The sequence below is a fragment of the Sinocyclocheilus rhinocerous genome, unplaced genomic scaffold (genome assembly GCF_001515625.1).
Source record: "Sinocyclocheilus rhinocerous isolate Xijiao unplaced genomic scaffold, SAMN03320098_v1.1 scaffold2306, whole genome shotgun sequence".
Taxonomy (NCBI): domain Eukaryota; kingdom Metazoa; phylum Chordata; class Actinopteri; order Cypriniformes; family Cyprinidae; genus Sinocyclocheilus; species Sinocyclocheilus rhinocerous.
This window is the reverse complement of record NW_015639792.1, coordinates 301,148-318,530: the sequence shown is the minus strand read 5'-3', so window position 1 is coordinate 318,530 and position 17,383 is coordinate 301,148. Positions and strand designations below refer to the sequence as shown.

The 17,383-nt window shown below is 37.1% G+C and overlaps 2 protein-coding genes across 5 annotated transcripts; both read left to right on the top strand.

The window, feature by feature from the left end:
• Positions 1–24: 24 nt before the first annotated feature.
• Positions 25–8,910, top strand: sec23b (SEC23 homolog B, coat complex II component). Its single transcript, XM_016567962.1, has 19 exons — positions 25–149; positions 1,296–1,527; positions 2,119–2,176; positions 2,274–2,360; positions 3,036–3,272; positions 3,394–3,476; positions 3,614–3,758; positions 4,320–4,478; positions 4,589–4,704; positions 4,798–4,921; positions 5,036–5,116; positions 5,226–5,315; positions 5,425–5,531; positions 5,865–6,018; positions 6,160–6,237; positions 7,230–7,391; positions 7,480–7,566; positions 7,697–7,918; positions 8,035–8,910. The coding sequence occupies exons 2-19, from the start codon at positions 1,307–1,309 to the stop codon at positions 8,122–8,124; spliced, it is 2,301 nt and encodes a 766-aa protein (XP_016423448.1). The 5' UTR covers positions 25–149; positions 1,296–1,306; the 3' UTR covers positions 8,125–8,910.
• Positions 8,911–10,629: 1,719 nt separating this feature from the next.
• Positions 10,630–16,040, top strand: LOC107752123 (D-tyrosyl-tRNA(Tyr) deacylase 1-like). 4 transcript variants are annotated; one of them, XM_016567987.1, is made up of 5 exons: positions 10,630–10,713; positions 10,994–11,101; positions 12,805–13,040; positions 15,516–15,613; positions 15,765–16,040. In XM_016567987.1, exons 1-5 carry the CDS (start codon positions 10,652–10,654, stop codon positions 15,918–15,920), a joined length of 660 nt encoding a protein of 219 aa, XP_016423473.1. In that variant the 5' UTR covers positions 10,630–10,651; the 3' UTR covers positions 15,921–16,040. The 4 variants fall into 4 exon arrangements, with proteins under 4 accessions (XP_016423473.1, XP_016423474.1, XP_016423475.1 ...); XM_016567988.1 differs by having other exon boundaries at positions 11,011–11,101; positions 15,765–16,039; XM_016567989.1 differs by having other exon boundaries at positions 15,516–15,671; positions 15,765–15,846.
• Positions 16,041–17,383: the final 1,343 nt, after the last annotated feature.

Here is a 17,383-nt window from a genome sequence, read left to right as displayed (position 1 = left end):
CGCACGGAGTGTGTTTACTACACGTCACTCTTCGGAGCTCCAGGAACCGGCTGCGGACGAATCCTGCTCGACGAAGTCATTTTCACTTTCAATGGTCGTGTGATCGCGGTTATCATATTTTATTTATTAAGGCCTCATCGATTAAGAAGGTACGTCTATCGTTGTGTTCTACTAATAAAATCGGGGTTCGTTGATGTGTTAGATTTAAACCCGCAGACCCCGGATTAGGTCAGCGGAAGTCAGTAACGATAATGTTACGTTACTGTGTGTGTGTGTGTGTTCGGGTTACACGGGTGTATTTAGTAGTATGTTTTGACATTAATGTTCGGGATATTCTATATTTTTTAATAATATAACTGCCTTATTTCTTGCTTTTCCTCTGCTTTCTTTTTCTGTGGTGTATTGAGAGTGTGATGGAATTAGCTAGCGCGAGCTTGTCCACTGAAATGTAGCTATACGCGTGACGTCATCACGATGTTCTTATTTTGACTAAAACGTGTATTATTGTAAAGTAATATATTAATAACAATATGTTAACACCAGTGTAATACATTTAAGAACCTTTAGTCAGTTGTTATTAAGTTGTCTAGTGTGCTGACCATAGCTTAACAATTTGTTGGACTCGTTCAGTATTTTGTATCAGGTTTTTGTTATTTTGTGTATGTTATTTTGACATGTACAGCCAGTCTAGTGTCTTTTGGAACGGTGAGTTCATGTCTGTCTGGAAACTATCATTGTGTAACCAAACAGTCAATACAGGTATTGGACCATGATTTAGTGTTTAGGGCAGGCATTTCCAGGGATCCCTCTGAATTAGGGTTATCAGAGGCCAAAGTCTCTTCTAATACTTTGAAGTGCTTTGTGTTTAGTCAGCAAACCTGTGACTGGAGTTGAGTAGGTATTCTAGGACAGGTGTGTCCCAGCAGTAGTACATTCTGCTCAAAAATAGTATCTGGTTTTGCTCCTCAACACATCTACGCATATCTCTAATCAACAAGTTCTTAATGACGTTTTGGGCTTAGCAAGGGTAACCACTCATGCCAAGTGTCGTTGTTCAAAGATGTCAGTTGCGTGAACATTCCTTCTGTTATGAACAAACATAAAAGAATGCAATTTCCGCTCACATTGCTGACATGGGCGAAATTGTTCTTGTCACTCAAGTATTTGCTGTTAATTTTAGGCTCTGCTATCCTACTTGTCCAGTTTTGGAGACACAACCCGTTAGGTGTGGTTTAGGGTTAAAAAGACTTCGCAGCTCACTGTTTACTCATTTCGCTGTTTCTGGTCGTTCACAGTTCACACTGTCATGGCGACCTACCAAGAGTTCATCCAACAGAACGAAGATCGTGATGGAGTACGCTGCAGTTGGAACCTCTGGCCTTCCAGCCGCCTGGAGGCCACACGGCTAGTGGTTCCTGTTTCCTGCCTCTACACTCCTCTCAAAGAGAGACCGGACCTGCCTCCGGTCCAGTACGAGCCCATACTGTGCAGCCGGGCCAACTGCAAAGCCGTACTCAACCCACTCTGGTAAGGATTGAATCACTTTTCCAAGCAGTGTTGAGTTCTGTTTGTTTGTACAGCGTGTGGTCAGTATAGATAAAGATCATGATAACATTTGATTTGCATATCTGAATTATTGATTAGTTGGTGGACTGGAATTGGAATGGACTTTGAATATCAGCTTACACTTAAGAACAGTTAATTCCTGTTTATTAAATTAAACATTGGTGTCCTTAATCATATTGCTGTTGCTGTCATTTTATAAACACAATAAAGGGGGTTTAGAGGGTTTTATGTGAAGCTGATTTTGCCTGGTTTGGATGTTGACCTTTTATTTTAGGGTTAGTAAAATAGTGTTTTGCTCAAGTGGAGGTTTGGTCTTTTCCTCTAGATTTCCACAGACTTGCTACTTACATTATTTCAGAGCTTTTTAAACGTTACTTTCCAACATTATCATTGGTATGTTAATTGGATCAGGTCAGTTAACTGCTAATTGTTTCCTTTAATCGCTGTGACTAAAGGAAGACAGTTGTTTCTCATTGTGTGCTAATGACTTACATTAGAAAGGCTTTGTCATAGACAAGTTTAGCACCTTTAACGCTTGATTTCCTTTTGTAGTCAAGTGGACTTCAGAGCTAAGATATGGGCCTGCAACTTCTGCTTCCAGAGGAACTCTGTGAGTATACATTACTGAAACTCATTTTCAGTCTTGGATTTGCTCCATGTGCTTCTCTATCGTCACTGTGAGTAAATATTAATCTATTTCTTCACAGTTTCCTCCATCATACGCAGGCATTTCAGAAGTGAATCAGCCCGCAGAACTAATGCCTCAGTTCTCCACCATTGAGTACATAGTGCAGGTAAATTTACATTTACTCTGTGTACTCTGTACTGTACATAGGCATACTTTACTGCACAAACATATAGATTAACTACAACTCCTTTAGCTCACAGATAGCTGCTTGTCAAAAGCCACATGTCATGAAGCTAGTGTTCAGTGTGTTTTTTTGACAAGTGACAGAATTTTTAAATAGTTTCAATAAAAAGTTTTCCTTGAAATGTAAAAGTCTGTATACACTTCCATTCAAGAGAATTATTTGCCCACCAAGGCTGCATTTATTTGATAAGCAATACAAATAGTAATATTGTTAAAAAAAAATTATATATATTAAAGATGAATTTCCAGCATCATTACTCCAGTCTTCAGTGTCACATGATCTTTCAGAAATCATTCTAATTTGCTGATTTGGTGGTCAGTAAACATCTCGTATTATTATACTTGTTAATTTTTCAGTATACTTTGATGAATAAAAAGTTCAAAGAACAGAACTGATTTGAAATACAAAATCTTTTGTAACATTATGAATGTCTTTACTGACACTTTTCATTTTTCTTTCAAATATCTAACTCCAGTAATGTATATATTACTATTTAAAATGTATCAGAATAAATGAATTAAATGAAAGTATTTATCAATTAATAACAGTATGTAATATTTTAATTACCATTATGTAACCTGATTTATTTCTTTTCAGCGTGGACCTCCAACCCCTCTCATCTTCCTGTATGTGGTGGACACATGTCTGGAGGAGGAAGACCTCCAGGCCCTGAAAGAATCCCTTCAGATGTCTCTGAGTCTGTTGCCGCCCAACGCCCTGGTGGGTCTCATCACCTTCGGCCGCATGATTCAGGTCCATGAGCTCAGCTGCGAAGGTATCGCCAAGAGCTACGTCTTCCGCGGCACAAAAGAGCTCACGGCCAAACAGATACAGGTCAGTGATCTTTCTTTATTGTGTTTTGATTTACCATTCCTAAATCTATAAAATAGCCAAAAAGCGACCATGTAAAGCAGAGTTTTCAGTTACATTTATCAAGTGTGGCATCTGTTTGCAGGAGATGCTGGGACTGATGAAGCCAGCCACCTCTGGACAGCAAGGCAAACCACTGGCCCCTCATGACGCTGCTGCTTCTTGCATGTATGAGATGGTCATCTGTCACTCTCCTTAGCATGCACATTAGAAGTGAACAGAGGCTTTTACATAAGAGTCTCAAGAAAATCATTTACTTGAAAGGCAGTTGTGCTCATTTTCTATTTTCTTTGCACCTGTTTTAGATTTCTGCAGCCTGTGCAAGCAGTAGACATGAACCTGACCGACATTCTGGGGGAGTTGCAGAGAGACCCCTGGCCTGTTCCTCAGGGGAAGAGACCTCTCCGTTCCACGGGCATCGCCCTTTCTATTGCTATTGGACTACTGGAGGTACAGCCAGGACGTTATTCATTTAAAAGCTCATCTTTTATTGCATAAATCTGTATTGTATTTAAATATGTATTTGGCCAAAGAGAGATAGGAGAGAATTTAAAAAGCTGGATGTATGGATAAAACTCAGGAAATGCACAGTTTTGCATATCTTCACTGAACCAATGTTCAGTGCCCTGAGAATTCCTGCAGAGATTTTTCTCCTTTCATTATAACTCTGGTCTGGCTGTGAGTTCAAATTGGCAACATGTCAGTAATGCTGGCTGTGAGATTCAAAGTCCACTTCAGTTGTCATGTCATATCAGAACAGTTGTACCTAGTACTCGACCCAGTCATTATTCTTACATAACTCTCAAGATAGGAAACAACAGACTAACTACTGCACTCTTGAGTTTGTTTGATAATAAGTCTAGCATGGCTGATTTAACTTTAGCGTGCATTATTCACTTTAAAAGACACCAATAAAGTTTGTGGAAAAAATACTAAAATATACACTTTGACAATAAACGAAATCAAGTTTTTAGCATTTTATTCATTGTCTCTCTGTCATTCTATTTGTAGGGCACTTTCCCTAACACAGGGGCCCGTGTGATGCTGTTCACTGGTGGGCCCCCAACACAGGGGCCCGGCATGGTGGTGGGAGATGAACTGAAGACCCCCATCCGCTCCTGGCACGACATCCAGAAAGACAACGCTCGCCATCTGAAGAAGGCCACTAAGGTGATTACAGATTTGAGTTATAACGATCTGGTGATGAATTCTTTACATTTATGATTTTCTGGTTTAATTTGTGAAAAGCTAATTAAGAATTCCTGTTGATGTGTATTTAGTATTACGAGGCTCTGGCAAACCGTGCAGCAGTAAACGGACACAGTGTCGACATCTATGCCTGTGCGCTGGATCAGACGGGACTGCTAGAGATGAAATGTCTATCCAACCTCACAGGGTATCAACACAATATCAACGTGTTGTTTCTTTGACGCCAAGTGATTAAAGGGAGATATGATACATTTCCTAAATATTTCTTGTTCTGTTTTAGGGGCCACATTGTCATGGGCGATTCCTTCAACACATCTCTTTTCAAGCAGACCTTCCAAAGAGTCTTCAGCAAAGACTACAATGGAGAGTTTCGCATGGCTTTTGGTGGTACTTTGGAAGTGAAGGTAAAATACCTTGCAATATCTTACCAACCCCAAACTTTTGAACAGCAGTGTAAATTATGGCATTACCCAGAGTCATATTCAACCATCTAAACCTTTTTGCCTTTTTCTTCTCAGACCTCAAGAGAGCTGAAGATATCTGGTGCGATCGGGCCATGTGTGTCTCTCAACACAAAAGGACCCTGTGTTTCAGACAATGTAAGTCCCAAGCATGCAACTTCCCATTTCATGCCAGCTTTTGCAATGGATTCCAAATAGGACTTCACACATGTGTGTACACATGTGAGAATGTCTCGTTTTTTCACAGGAAATGGGTGTCGGAGGAACATGTCAGTGGAAGATTTGTAGTCTCACGCCTGCCACCACCTTGGCCCTGTACTTTGAAGTAGTAAATCAGGTATATTGTTATATAATTATCAGTATATAACTATTGTATATGCAGTTGGGTGTGAGAGCTTATATTTACATTGATGTATCAATAACACTGGTATGTTATATTTTTGTAGCACAACGCCCCGATTCCTCAGGGTGGAAGAGGAGCTATCCAGTTTGTTACGCAATACCAGCATTCAAACACACAGCGGCGGATCCGTGTCACCACCATTGCCAGGAAGTGAGTCTTAGCTTCAGCTTTCAACCTCATGAAATTCTGTTATCAGTCGATATCATATTAAAGTCAAGGTCTTGGTTGGTTCTTTTCATTCATAAGATTTTCCTTTGTTAAAATCAACTTTGATGTGGTACAAAAAGGCCTTGGAGTTATCTAAAGTCAACATATCTCATGTTTCCATGTGCTATTTGTGTTTGCTGTAGCTCAAAATAGATTTAGCTGCGTAAATATGTGTAGTTTAAGCCCTGAATAGCTCTTCAGTAGTCAAATTCTTGAGTGTTCAATTTGTGCGTCATTTGTTCTTGACAAACCGGTTCTTTCTGTTGTCACACCTAGTTGGGCTGACGCACAGTCCCAGATCCAGCATATCGAGTCGTCATTTGATCAGGAGGCCTCTGCCGTTCTCATGGCCCGGCTCGGTGTTTTCAGGGCGGAGTCAGAGGAGGGGCCTGATGTTCTCCGCTGGCTAGACAGGCAGCTCATTCGCTTGGTGAGTATCACCGCTATTCAGAAGGAAATGTAGGTCAATGCCTCCATTCAGAATATGACAAGTCATTGAACCATTATTATTATAATAATGAATGTAGAAGTTGCGTCACACTCAACTTTTGTGTTTGTTGTTTGGTTTCAGTGTCAGAAGTTTGGCCAGTTCAATAAAGATGATTCAAACTCCTTCAGACTGTCTGAATCTCTCTCACTGTACCCACAGGTAAAACACAGACTCCTTCAGATAAACTCTTACATTTGTGATAGGACAGGGTCCTTAAAAAGTCTTCAGTTCATTCAATTTATTTTCAAAATCCTAAATGTTATAATACATGTTTACATTATGGTGTTTATATTCTAATGTGTTGTAGATGATTGTGTAAAAGTGCATATTTTATCTATATTTTTTAGTGCTTTAGTCAAACGATTAATCACATCCAAAATAAAAGTTTTTGTTTACATAATATATGAGTGTGTACTGTGTATATTTATTATGTATATGTAAATACAAACACATGCATGTGTATATATTTAGGAAAATATTTTCTGTTTATATATTAAATATAACATATAATAATATAAATATATAAAAGTATATACATGTAAATATTTTCAATATATATATTGTATGTTTGTGTATTTATATATACATAATAAATAAACACCGTACACATGCATATATTATGTAAACAAAAACTTTTATTTTGGATGCGATTAATTGTTTGACAGCACTAATATTTTTATTACATTATTTATGTTTTATCATCTTTTTGAATGAGCTGCCAGAAGTACTAAAACAATAGACATTTCAAATGAAGAGTCCTGGTGTATTTATAATTAAAAGTCCCACATTATGCACTAATGTAGCAAAAATGATGCCTAAATACCCAACATTTAATTAAAAGTAAACTCTTGTAGCCTGTTTAATAATCATGCTATTATCCCATCAGCAAAATCCAATATTTTGGATTTAATTTGCATTTATCGATATATTAGTACATATATCAAAGTCAGTAGTACTTATGTGTATACCGTATATTGAATAAATCATGCCTTGAATAGTTCAAACTTGCAGTTACACTGTTTTGCAATTGAATGTGTGCCTGTTTAAATACATAAATGATGCATGATTTATTTTGAGATTGTACTGTATGATTAAAACCTGTATGAAAATATCACATTTCTGAAATTAAAACTTGTCTGTTTTCTTAACAGTTCATGTTCCACTTGAGGAGATCCCCATTCCTGCAGGTGTTCAATAACAGTCCGGATGAGTCGTCTTACTACAGGCATCATTTTGTGTGTCAGGATCTGACACAGTCGCTCATAATGATACAGCCCATCCTCTACTCCTACTCTTTCTACGGCCCTCCAGAGGTGATTTGAAACCCATCCATGCAACATTATAATACAGAATGTTATGTAATTCAGCTTGCACTCATCTCGTATTTGTCTGGTTTTGTAGCCCGTTCTTCTGGACAGCAGCAGCATCCTTCCTGATCGCATTCTGTTGATGGACACCTTCTTCCAGTTGGTGATTTTCCACGGAGAGGTACGAATCAAATGCTTTGTTGCAGCTCACTAGATTTTGGATCAGACCTGTTATTTTCATCGGTTCCTCAAATGTTAAATGGCGTTTGTCTGAGTTCAGTTTAGTGATGGTGTTATTCTCATCTTCACAGACTATCGCTCAGTGGAGGAAGGCTGGATACCAGGAGATGGCAGAGTATGAGAACTTCAAGCAGCTGCTTCAGGCTCCTCTAGACGACGCTCAGGAGATCTTGCAGACACGCTTCCCCATGCCCAGATACATCGACACCGAGCACGGAGGTTCACAGGCCCGCTTCCTCCTCTCCAAAGTCAACCCCTCCCAGACCCACAACAACCTCTACGCCTGGGGCCCGGTACACACCTTTAGCTCTGACAGAGTGTTATGTTCGTTATGTGTTCTTAGGTGCTTGAAATGAATTCAGTGTTGACAGGAATGTCTGATCTCTAATATTATATCTCCTCCTTGTAGGAGTCCGGAGCACCAATCCTCACAGACGACGTCAGTCTGCAAGTTTTTATGGACCATCTCAAGAAACTGGCTGTTTCAAGTTCAGCATAAACTTTCTGCGGAAGATCAGTGAAGGATGTACATTTAGAGTGCTGAAGAAATGAACTTTTGACCTAATCTTCTGGAAAAAACTTCCATATCCAACCTTGACACAACAAAGTGCATCTCTGTGTTTGTTTAGGAGGTCCTCCAGAGAAACGGTTGTTAGATGTTTTCTAATTCTCATCTACACAAGTAATTATGATTTGTCTGTCATGTTTGTTTGCTTATTTAATTAACTGAGTTTAGTTTGTGTCTAACAGAAAGTGTTACATGTTAAACCTTAATAACATAAAATCTGATTTCCCAAAGAGAAAATGTTTTCTGCCATCATGTTGCTTGTGTCGCTCTTTCCCAAGCATGTTTAGACTGAAATTCCTGTTAATGCTTATTTGCCAGAATCCTCTTATTTGTTTGTTCTTTTTTTGTATTGCACAGACTCTCATAAACTGTACCTGTGATCTGCTCACTTGCAGGGAGAAACAGTATTTTATAGTCCTGTTCCTCCAGTCCTGTAATGAAATGAATGTTGTATGTAAAGAATTTAAATGTGACTCGTGACCCACATTCCAGTTTTATCTTGATCTACAATTATGAACTAATGCTATGCATAATATTTATAGTGAAAATCTCTTGTAGGTTTACTTCATTTCAAAGGTAAAGCCGAAGTTGAGCACCCTGAATGTGCAAACTCTGGTCTTGATCTAAAATAAAACATTACAAACCAACATGACTGAGGCATTTGTACCTATTTATATCAGGATTTTATGTCTGATGAAATGTGGAATCATTAAAATTTTTAAAAAACAATTTGTAGTTATGCACATTGTTTGTAACTGTAAAGTTCGCAATATGATTTTTTTTAAATGTATTATAAAATATAAATATGTGGACACCTAATTTAGTTTATTTTTTTTCAACAAGATCTATAATAATTTCATTCATTACATTTAATTTAATTAATTATAATTATAGAACACCATTACAATATCTTAAGATATTAATTAAAATTACAGGTGAGTAGCTTGCATTATGTAATGTTATGAACTACAGGTGCTTTTAAAGTCTTTAAATCGAAATTAAAGAAAAAAGGAGGGCGCAAAAAAGGACATGAAACATTCTTTGCGATTTATCAAGGACTTTAGGTTAGTGCCCTCTAGTGGACATTAAAAGAAAACATTCAAATCTAAGGACGTTTTGGTAAATGAACTCTATATTTTATTAAAAATATTAATAGCAAAGACTGCTACCTGACATGCAAATAAATCTTTATGAAATGTTTAAATAAAATCCACTCATCTACTCACCAACAGCTGCGATCGCCAGTACCTTTTGGCCAGCGCTGAGAAAAGTAACGGATACCAAGTGCCCATGCTTTTATTTACTACTTAATCAATTGCTGCAAAAAGAATAGCATTTTAGTAGTATCTGAATTTACTTGAATTAATATTTGAAGGAATTCAATAAAAAGCGTCAGCAAGAAGACCTCTTTTTTTAGAGGTCCTATTTTAAGAAACTCGTTCTGATTGATCACTTCTCTAACAAGAAAGTGACAACAAATCAGAAGGGAAATGCACAATCTGGGGAAAAATAAAAATAAACCAAATGTGGCAAGATAAAGAGGGAAAAGGGAATGGAACCTGCTGTTTGATCCACACTCCGGAACAAAAGGTGGCGGTAATGTACCAATAAACTGGACGCCAACCGCCGTTTAAAAAGAAGAAGAAGAAGCAAGAAAATACATTAAAGAAATAGGATTAATCAGTAAGTAAAATAGGATTATATATAAATATAAATATGTATATTTAAAGGAATAGTTCACCCAAAGGACATCAAAGATGTAGATGATTTTGTGTCTTCATCGGAACAGATTTGTAGAAATGTAGCATCACATCACTTGCTCCGCAATGCAGTGAATGGGTGCCGTCAGAATGAGAGTCCAAACAGCTGATGAAAACATCACAATAATCCACACCACTCCAGTCCATCAATTAATGTCATGTAAAGTGAAAAGCTTTGTAATAAATGTAGTTTCTTTTCTAGAAACCAGAAAATACAACGTATGATAAACTCTAAACTTCTGTTGGTGTGTTTATTGAAATGTATTTTTAAAGTTTGTGTAATATTTTTGGGGGTTTTGTTTTTGAATCATGTTAATTGGCACTTACTAGCAAAGAGGCAAAACAGGTTTATAGGCAGGGTGGTGTTGTAGTTTTAACATAGCTGTGAATTACACTACCAGTCAAATGTTTGGCCGCATCTACACATAGCCTACCATTACTACTTTACACATTTGAGAATAATAGTAAGGTCCTTAAAACTATAAACACAAATTTAATACAAACTTCGAATGCTTCTTCAGTACCCAGTTAAATAAATTATATTTTAAGGTAAATAATAATTCTTAATAAAAAAAAAAAGCTTTATTTTACCTAAATATTTACCTGAAATATTTAGGGGGCGGAGGCGTCAGTGCGCAGCCGCTGAGAGGGGCGGGGCTTCGTAGAAACCGGAAGATCAAAGTGTTCGAGTGTTACACATGATTGGAGACCAAAACAATGAAAGTGATCATTCAAAGAGTAACGAAGGCAAGCGTAACAGGTACGGCACAAAGTTCACACATTTCACAATAAATCTTGCTGTCAGCTGGACGCTCCTTGTTCAAACTGTCGGTGAATTTGTTGAAATGAAAATGAAAGCGGTTACAGGCTTGACTGTGTACACTGTACACTGCTGTCATGCGCGCTCCATGCTTTAACACCTTCACAGTACTGTCTTATTAACCGCATTTGATATACACAGATGTCGATCTAACTGTTCAGATCAGCACTAAGTATCATGTTAAGTACGCAGCTGGTGTTACGCTCTCTTTACTGTACGGTGACTTCATTCACGCAGTTGGGGAGGAGCAGATCAGCTCCATAGGCAGAGGACTCTGCGTCTTACTCGGCATCTCAGTGGAGGACACGCAGAAGGATGTTGACTACATGTAAGTACTGATGTCTGGCCAAAAATCAGTTTTGGCAGGGAGATCATATGTAATATAATAACATCAATCTCAATGTATTGTAACAACATCAAATACAGTAATAATGAATCAATTGTATTCGTTCATTAGTATATTTAATGGTAATATTATAAAACCAGGGTCTATTTTTCGTAGATCAGATATTTCATTCATAAAACCAGGCTTGCAGGATTCATCCTGAAACAAAGTGAAGTACATATTTACACACGGATCTTAAATAAGTATTATCATGTGTGATCTTTCCGTTATATCCCAAAGATGTTACATGTTTGTTGGGATTGGACAATATTATTAATATTTACATAATAATTGACAGCAATGACTATAAGTAAAGTATATTGCTTCAAAGACTGTGTCGTTGTGACTAGGCCTGTCTCGATAACAACTTTTTGTTGTGCGATATATTGCCCCAGAAATAATTGCGATAAGTGATATTATTGTCATTTTAAAGACCATTTTATGCCACTGAATATATAATCATAATATAAAAGCATAATAATGCAAGAAGGCCTACACACTTCCAAATGACAACAAACTTTTAATTTTTAAGAATATTTAGATCATGGAATTAAGTATTAAAATATTAGATACCTTAAAAAACTTGAAAAAAAAGTAAATAAACATTTTCTAACAAAAAGTGCAAGGTAACAAGTACAAAAAAAGACAAATGCACAAAGAACTTGTATGGAGATTTTTTCCATCTACAGATTTTCCCGGACCTTCTTTTCTCTGTAAATTAAGGGTGCACACTATTGCTGAAAAACACAATCACTACTTAGAAGTCCGTATGCACAAAGGCACAGATCCCTAAACAAAGCCATATCTGCAGATGAAACTTTTTTTGTAGAAGCATTTTTTAAATTTGAACTAGCACCTCATGACTACACCACGTTATGTACGAGAAGCTGCAAAAGACACAGACGCAAGTGGAATGTAAAAAACCACGGTGACATTAATTTTTAAGTAAATATAATGGGCGATATATTGAGTCACCAAAAATTATTGAGGTCATGTACATATATTGCGCGATAAGTCAATATATTGATTATTGCGACAGGCCTAGTTGTGACTGGATATGACATTGTTTGGATGAACGGCCATAGTTCAAAAACAGTTGAAATAGTTGTCATTTGAATGTGAAAGTTCTGAAGGATGTGCAATTTGATCAGCATGTAAAATCAACTGAATTGTCGAAAAGAGGGGGAAAAAACACGTTGACTTGTGAAAAAGTACTTTGAAGGTCTGAATGAAAGAATTTGTGAGTGTTTGTTTTTCAAAGAAGTCTCTTATACTCATCAAAGCTACATTTATTTCATCAAAAATTGAATGTGAACTGTTAGCCTAATACAATTTAAAATAGCCATTTTCGGTTTTAATATATTTGAAAATGTAATTTATTTGCGTGAAGGCGAAGCTGAATTTTCAGCATCATTACTCCAGTCTTCAGTGTCACATGATCCTTCAGAAATCATTCGAATATGCGGATTATAATTCATTTACACAATTTTAATTTTCTCTTGTTTTTCAAATGTGTTTCCTTATTCGATGGAACACAATGAGATGTTTTGAAGAATGTCCACGCTGCTCGTTTCTTTTTCATGCTGCTTACAGTGACCATATCAAATATTTTCTGTATGTCTGATCTGTATGATGCTGTTTATCAGGGTACGTAAGATTCTTAACTTGCGTCTGTTTGAGGATGAGAACGGCCGTGCCTGGAGCCGCAGCGTGATGGACAGAGAGCTGGAGGTGTTGTGTGTGAGTCAGTTCACTCTGCAATGTATCCTCAAGGGAAATAAGCCGGACTTCCACTCTGCCATGCCGGCTGAACTGGCCCAGCCCTTCTACAACAACATGCTGAAGCAGCTGAGGGAAGCCTATAAAGCAGAACTCATCAAAGGTGAGGTTTCATTGTTCTGATTAGGATGTGTTCATTGTTTAAAGGGTTAGTTCACCCAAAAATGAAAATTAGCCCTTATGAGATTTTGCCCTCAGCCAAAACTATTTGCTCTGCAACAAATAATAGATTAATGAGATCAAAGACTGCCCATTAGATTTACCCTAGGGTTGGACCGATAGACGATAGACGATGCCATCGCCGATGGCTGATAGACATCACGATGTTGAGCCGGCATCTTGATCCCCCCCCCCAATCTGCCGCATCCCAATACCGTGTTCGGAAAGAAAATGACGTGTAGGCGGAACCCCTAAAGGGAATAAATACGAGATGGGAGGATAATATATATTTCAATATTTTCCCTCGCAGTTATATCATTGGGTAATTATACTACATATATTTCGGGCATCAGGGAGCCTGGCATTGAAACTGCTTTTGAATGCACGATGGCTTTTTATTTTCACTTTCACTTTTGAGAATCGCGATCGCACGTAGTCTGTTTATACTATGGAGCAGCAGTACTTACCACACATTTTACAAGATTAGACGTTTGTCAGTGGTGCACAGGATTGTGATGACGCGTTTAACGGTCATCAGCATCGTAAATCCTCGAACGTTTTTCATATTTGTATTTTTTTTTTTAAATGTATCTACATTTATAACACTATTCTTTGTATTATATCACCTTTGCATCAAATTACAAAAAAAAAACGGTTAACGCTAATGCGAGGGTGTTTCTAATGCAGCGTCTCTCTTCTGACTGCCGTTATCAGTCTCTCAGTTTTTTTCCTTTTATTGAAATTCATGAAAACACTATCGTGGAGTTTTTCTTTTGCTATTTGAGCAAATGGGAATGCAAAAAATATATTTGTGGTACTCTCCCATTCACTGCTATTCAAGTTAACCCAACTATGACGACTTCCGCTGCTGAGAAACCCGGAAATGTAAAAAATGGTCCATTTGTCGTGTCGCACCTCGCCGCATCCAGTGTAGACAGCATTACTGATTATAATAAGTTCTATACACTGATCTATATATAATGAATCTCTGTTGTAGATCAGTGGTTCTATAGTATTTTGCCGCGCCGCTCGTGTCCGGTGTAGACACGGATAGATAAGGATTCAGGCTTCGGGCACAACCCCCCGCCGATGTCATCGTCCATCGCGATGTTTCACTGTAGACATCGTCAGATGCCAATTTTGTAGACATCGCCCAACCCTAGGTGTATATGACTTTCTTCTTTCAGACGAATCCAATCGGAGTTATATTAAAAATTGTCTTTGATCTTCCAAGCTGTTTAATGGCAGTCAGCGGGTGTTGCAGTGCATCAGTGCAGTGCAACGCCGACCTCATACGTCATCCGCCCGGAACTGCTTCCGTGTACAACAGTGAGCGCAAGCTACATGAAAGTGATTATTATGTTTTGAATATGGATATTTTTCTTACAAAAACGCATCGATTCGCTACAGGAGGCCTTTGTTCACTCCCTGGAGCCATGTGAGACACTTTTTATTATGAATGGATGCGCTTTATTTCACTTCTTTTGGACTGATGCATGCAACACCCGCTGACTGCCATTAAACAGCTTGGAAGATCAAAGACTATTTTTAATATAACTCCGATTGGATTTGTCTGAAAGAAGAAAGTCATATACACCTAGGATGCCTTGAGGGTGAGTACTTCATGGGCTAATTTTCATTTTTGGGTGAACTAACCCTTTAAGGTATTTGCTGCATTAATAGTTTATCCAAAAATGACATTTTTACTCACTTATGTGATTCCAAACCTGTAGAACACAAAAGGAGACCTTTTGAAGTGTTTTTGTGTGTTCATGGTGAATGTGATGACAAAATGTTCATTTTTGGCCGAACTATCCCTTTAATATTAAAAGTCACTGATACATTAATCAAACAGTAATTTAGAAATGTGAAATTTTACTATGCAGTAAGAAGACAGCTGAACAGTGGTTCTCCATTTAATTTACTAAGCTAATTTATTAATAATAAAAATTGATAATTTACTGTATTTAAGAATTGTGTTATTTGTATTATAATTACTAAATTAATATATATAAGCCAGTGTGTGTTTAGGGAAATAAATGGAAACATTTGCTAATTTAGTTGATTTTTACTGAATGTATAAATTACTTTTAATATTATTTTTATATACAAGTGTCATTAATGTAAAATACTAAATAAAATATTCTATTTAAAGTTGTTCTTTACAATTTAGTTTACTAATTGTATACCTGATGACAGACTAAGCAGAATCCCAGTAAAAGGAATCATCTGAAAGGTGATTTTCATTATAAGATTTATGTGTAGGCCTATGAATATATACATATTCGCTTGTATTAAAATTACTAAATCAGTATATAATAAAAAATCATTTATATACCTAATTGAAATGCTAAAAACATCAAATATGAACCATGAATTGATGTTGGTTTTATCTTACACAGCTTGTATTGTGTTGCAGATGGGCAGTTTGGTGCAAAAATGCAGGTACTCATTCAAAATGATGGACCTGTGACCATTCAGCTGGAGTCTCCTGCTGGCCCTACAGACCCTAAACTGGTATCCAGCTTTGATTCGCAATGAAATACATGCCTCAGCGTTATCTTCTACGGAAACTGTAAATTCTGTAGTTCTGATTACAGCATGAATTGTTTTGGGACTGTATAAAACCACAAACCAGTTTGCCTCTCTTCCTTTTTTCATGCTTCAGCTGTCCAAACAAGAGAAGCAACAGCAGCGGAAAGAAAAAACACGGTCAAAAGGCCCCTCCGAGTCCAGCAGAGAGAAGGCAGCTCTGCGCTCGAAAGCGGACCCCAGCGCCAGCAGCGGAGCAGAGGGAGATGTGTCCTCTGAACGCGAACCATAGAGTACCTCACGGTACACTTACAGCCACAGTCCAAACTGATGCATTTATTTAAGCTGTTTTTATTATTATTGAATTGAATCAAGCTCCAGGGGTTGCTCTTTGGAGACTGACACCAAATATCACAGTCTGCTCTTTGTATTTCTTTATTTTTGTTTTATTTTTTAATTTTTTTTAGGATTTTGCAACTTGCATATCAGTCCAGTCCAGTGGAATGCTGCTGTCTTCAGGGACGTCTTTCAGTGCAGCTCATACCGCTGACTCTCTGTCTTATTACTGTCCCTCTCAAATGTCCACTATAGTGCCCAGTCTGATTTTCTTCTGAAAGCTGGATCGTATATAAACATGAGAACAAGTGGCAGCTCCACATTTACTAGTAGAAAAAAGACTCAGGCACACATCAGTGGTATTTTAGCACCACTTTGAACACAATATCTGAATATTTACTATGCCATCTAATTTATTTAAATGTATACATCTCTGTGATGTGTTTTAATAAAAACGAGAAAGAAAAATGTGCGTTATTATTACTTATTCCATAGCTGTTGAGTACTATTGTTCTTTTAACATAATGCCATCATATTTGAAGATCTTGTTTAGATCTACAAATCTGAAAGATTATTCATAAATCTATTTTCTATTACTACAGAGCTAGCGCCAGTCATTAGGGACCTAGTTTGAAATTTAAATCACCGTATAATACAGTGTGACCAACAAAAGAGTAAATAATTTCATAGAATAATTGCTAAATATGGTAAATAACAAAAGGACAAAGGAGATTTTGTGAGGTAACCTGCTTTACTGCATGGCACTTTTAAGTAGAAAAAAAGCAAAAGGGGATTATTCCTGAATGTGAAAAGCAGGTGTACCTGTACAATTTAATAATAAAAAAGCATAATGATTGTCTTACACTTGGAGAGGATGTTGTCCAATATCAGAAGTTAAAGATAATTTACAGGTAATTGCTTGGGTGGGGGTGATGTGATTTTTCATGCATTCGTGGACATTAATGATGAATATTTCCTAAAAATATTTATAATTGAATGAATTTTCATTTAGATAATTATAAAAAACATGCTAATACATAACTTTAATGTCATTTTTCATTGTATTAATTTTTTGTTTGTATTTTTCCATATAAATAAAAAAAAAAGTGATGATTTAAAATGTTATGAACATAGTCTGAGACACGGCTATTTCATCATAACGGTAAGTCAGTGTTAGCGTATTAAGGAAACAAGGAAGTTGCCTGAATTTTAACCCCTTTAATTGTTCTTTCAACGTTGTTCTTATTTATCATATTTAGCAGTTATTCTACGAAATTATTTACACAGGGTTGCCAACTCTCACGCATTTGGCGTGAGACACGCTTTCAGGCTCTGTCTCACGCTCTCACTGCCCATGTAAATCTCACGCCAAAGTGGCAACCCTGCTTGTGATATGAAACAAAGTCTCAGCTTATAAAT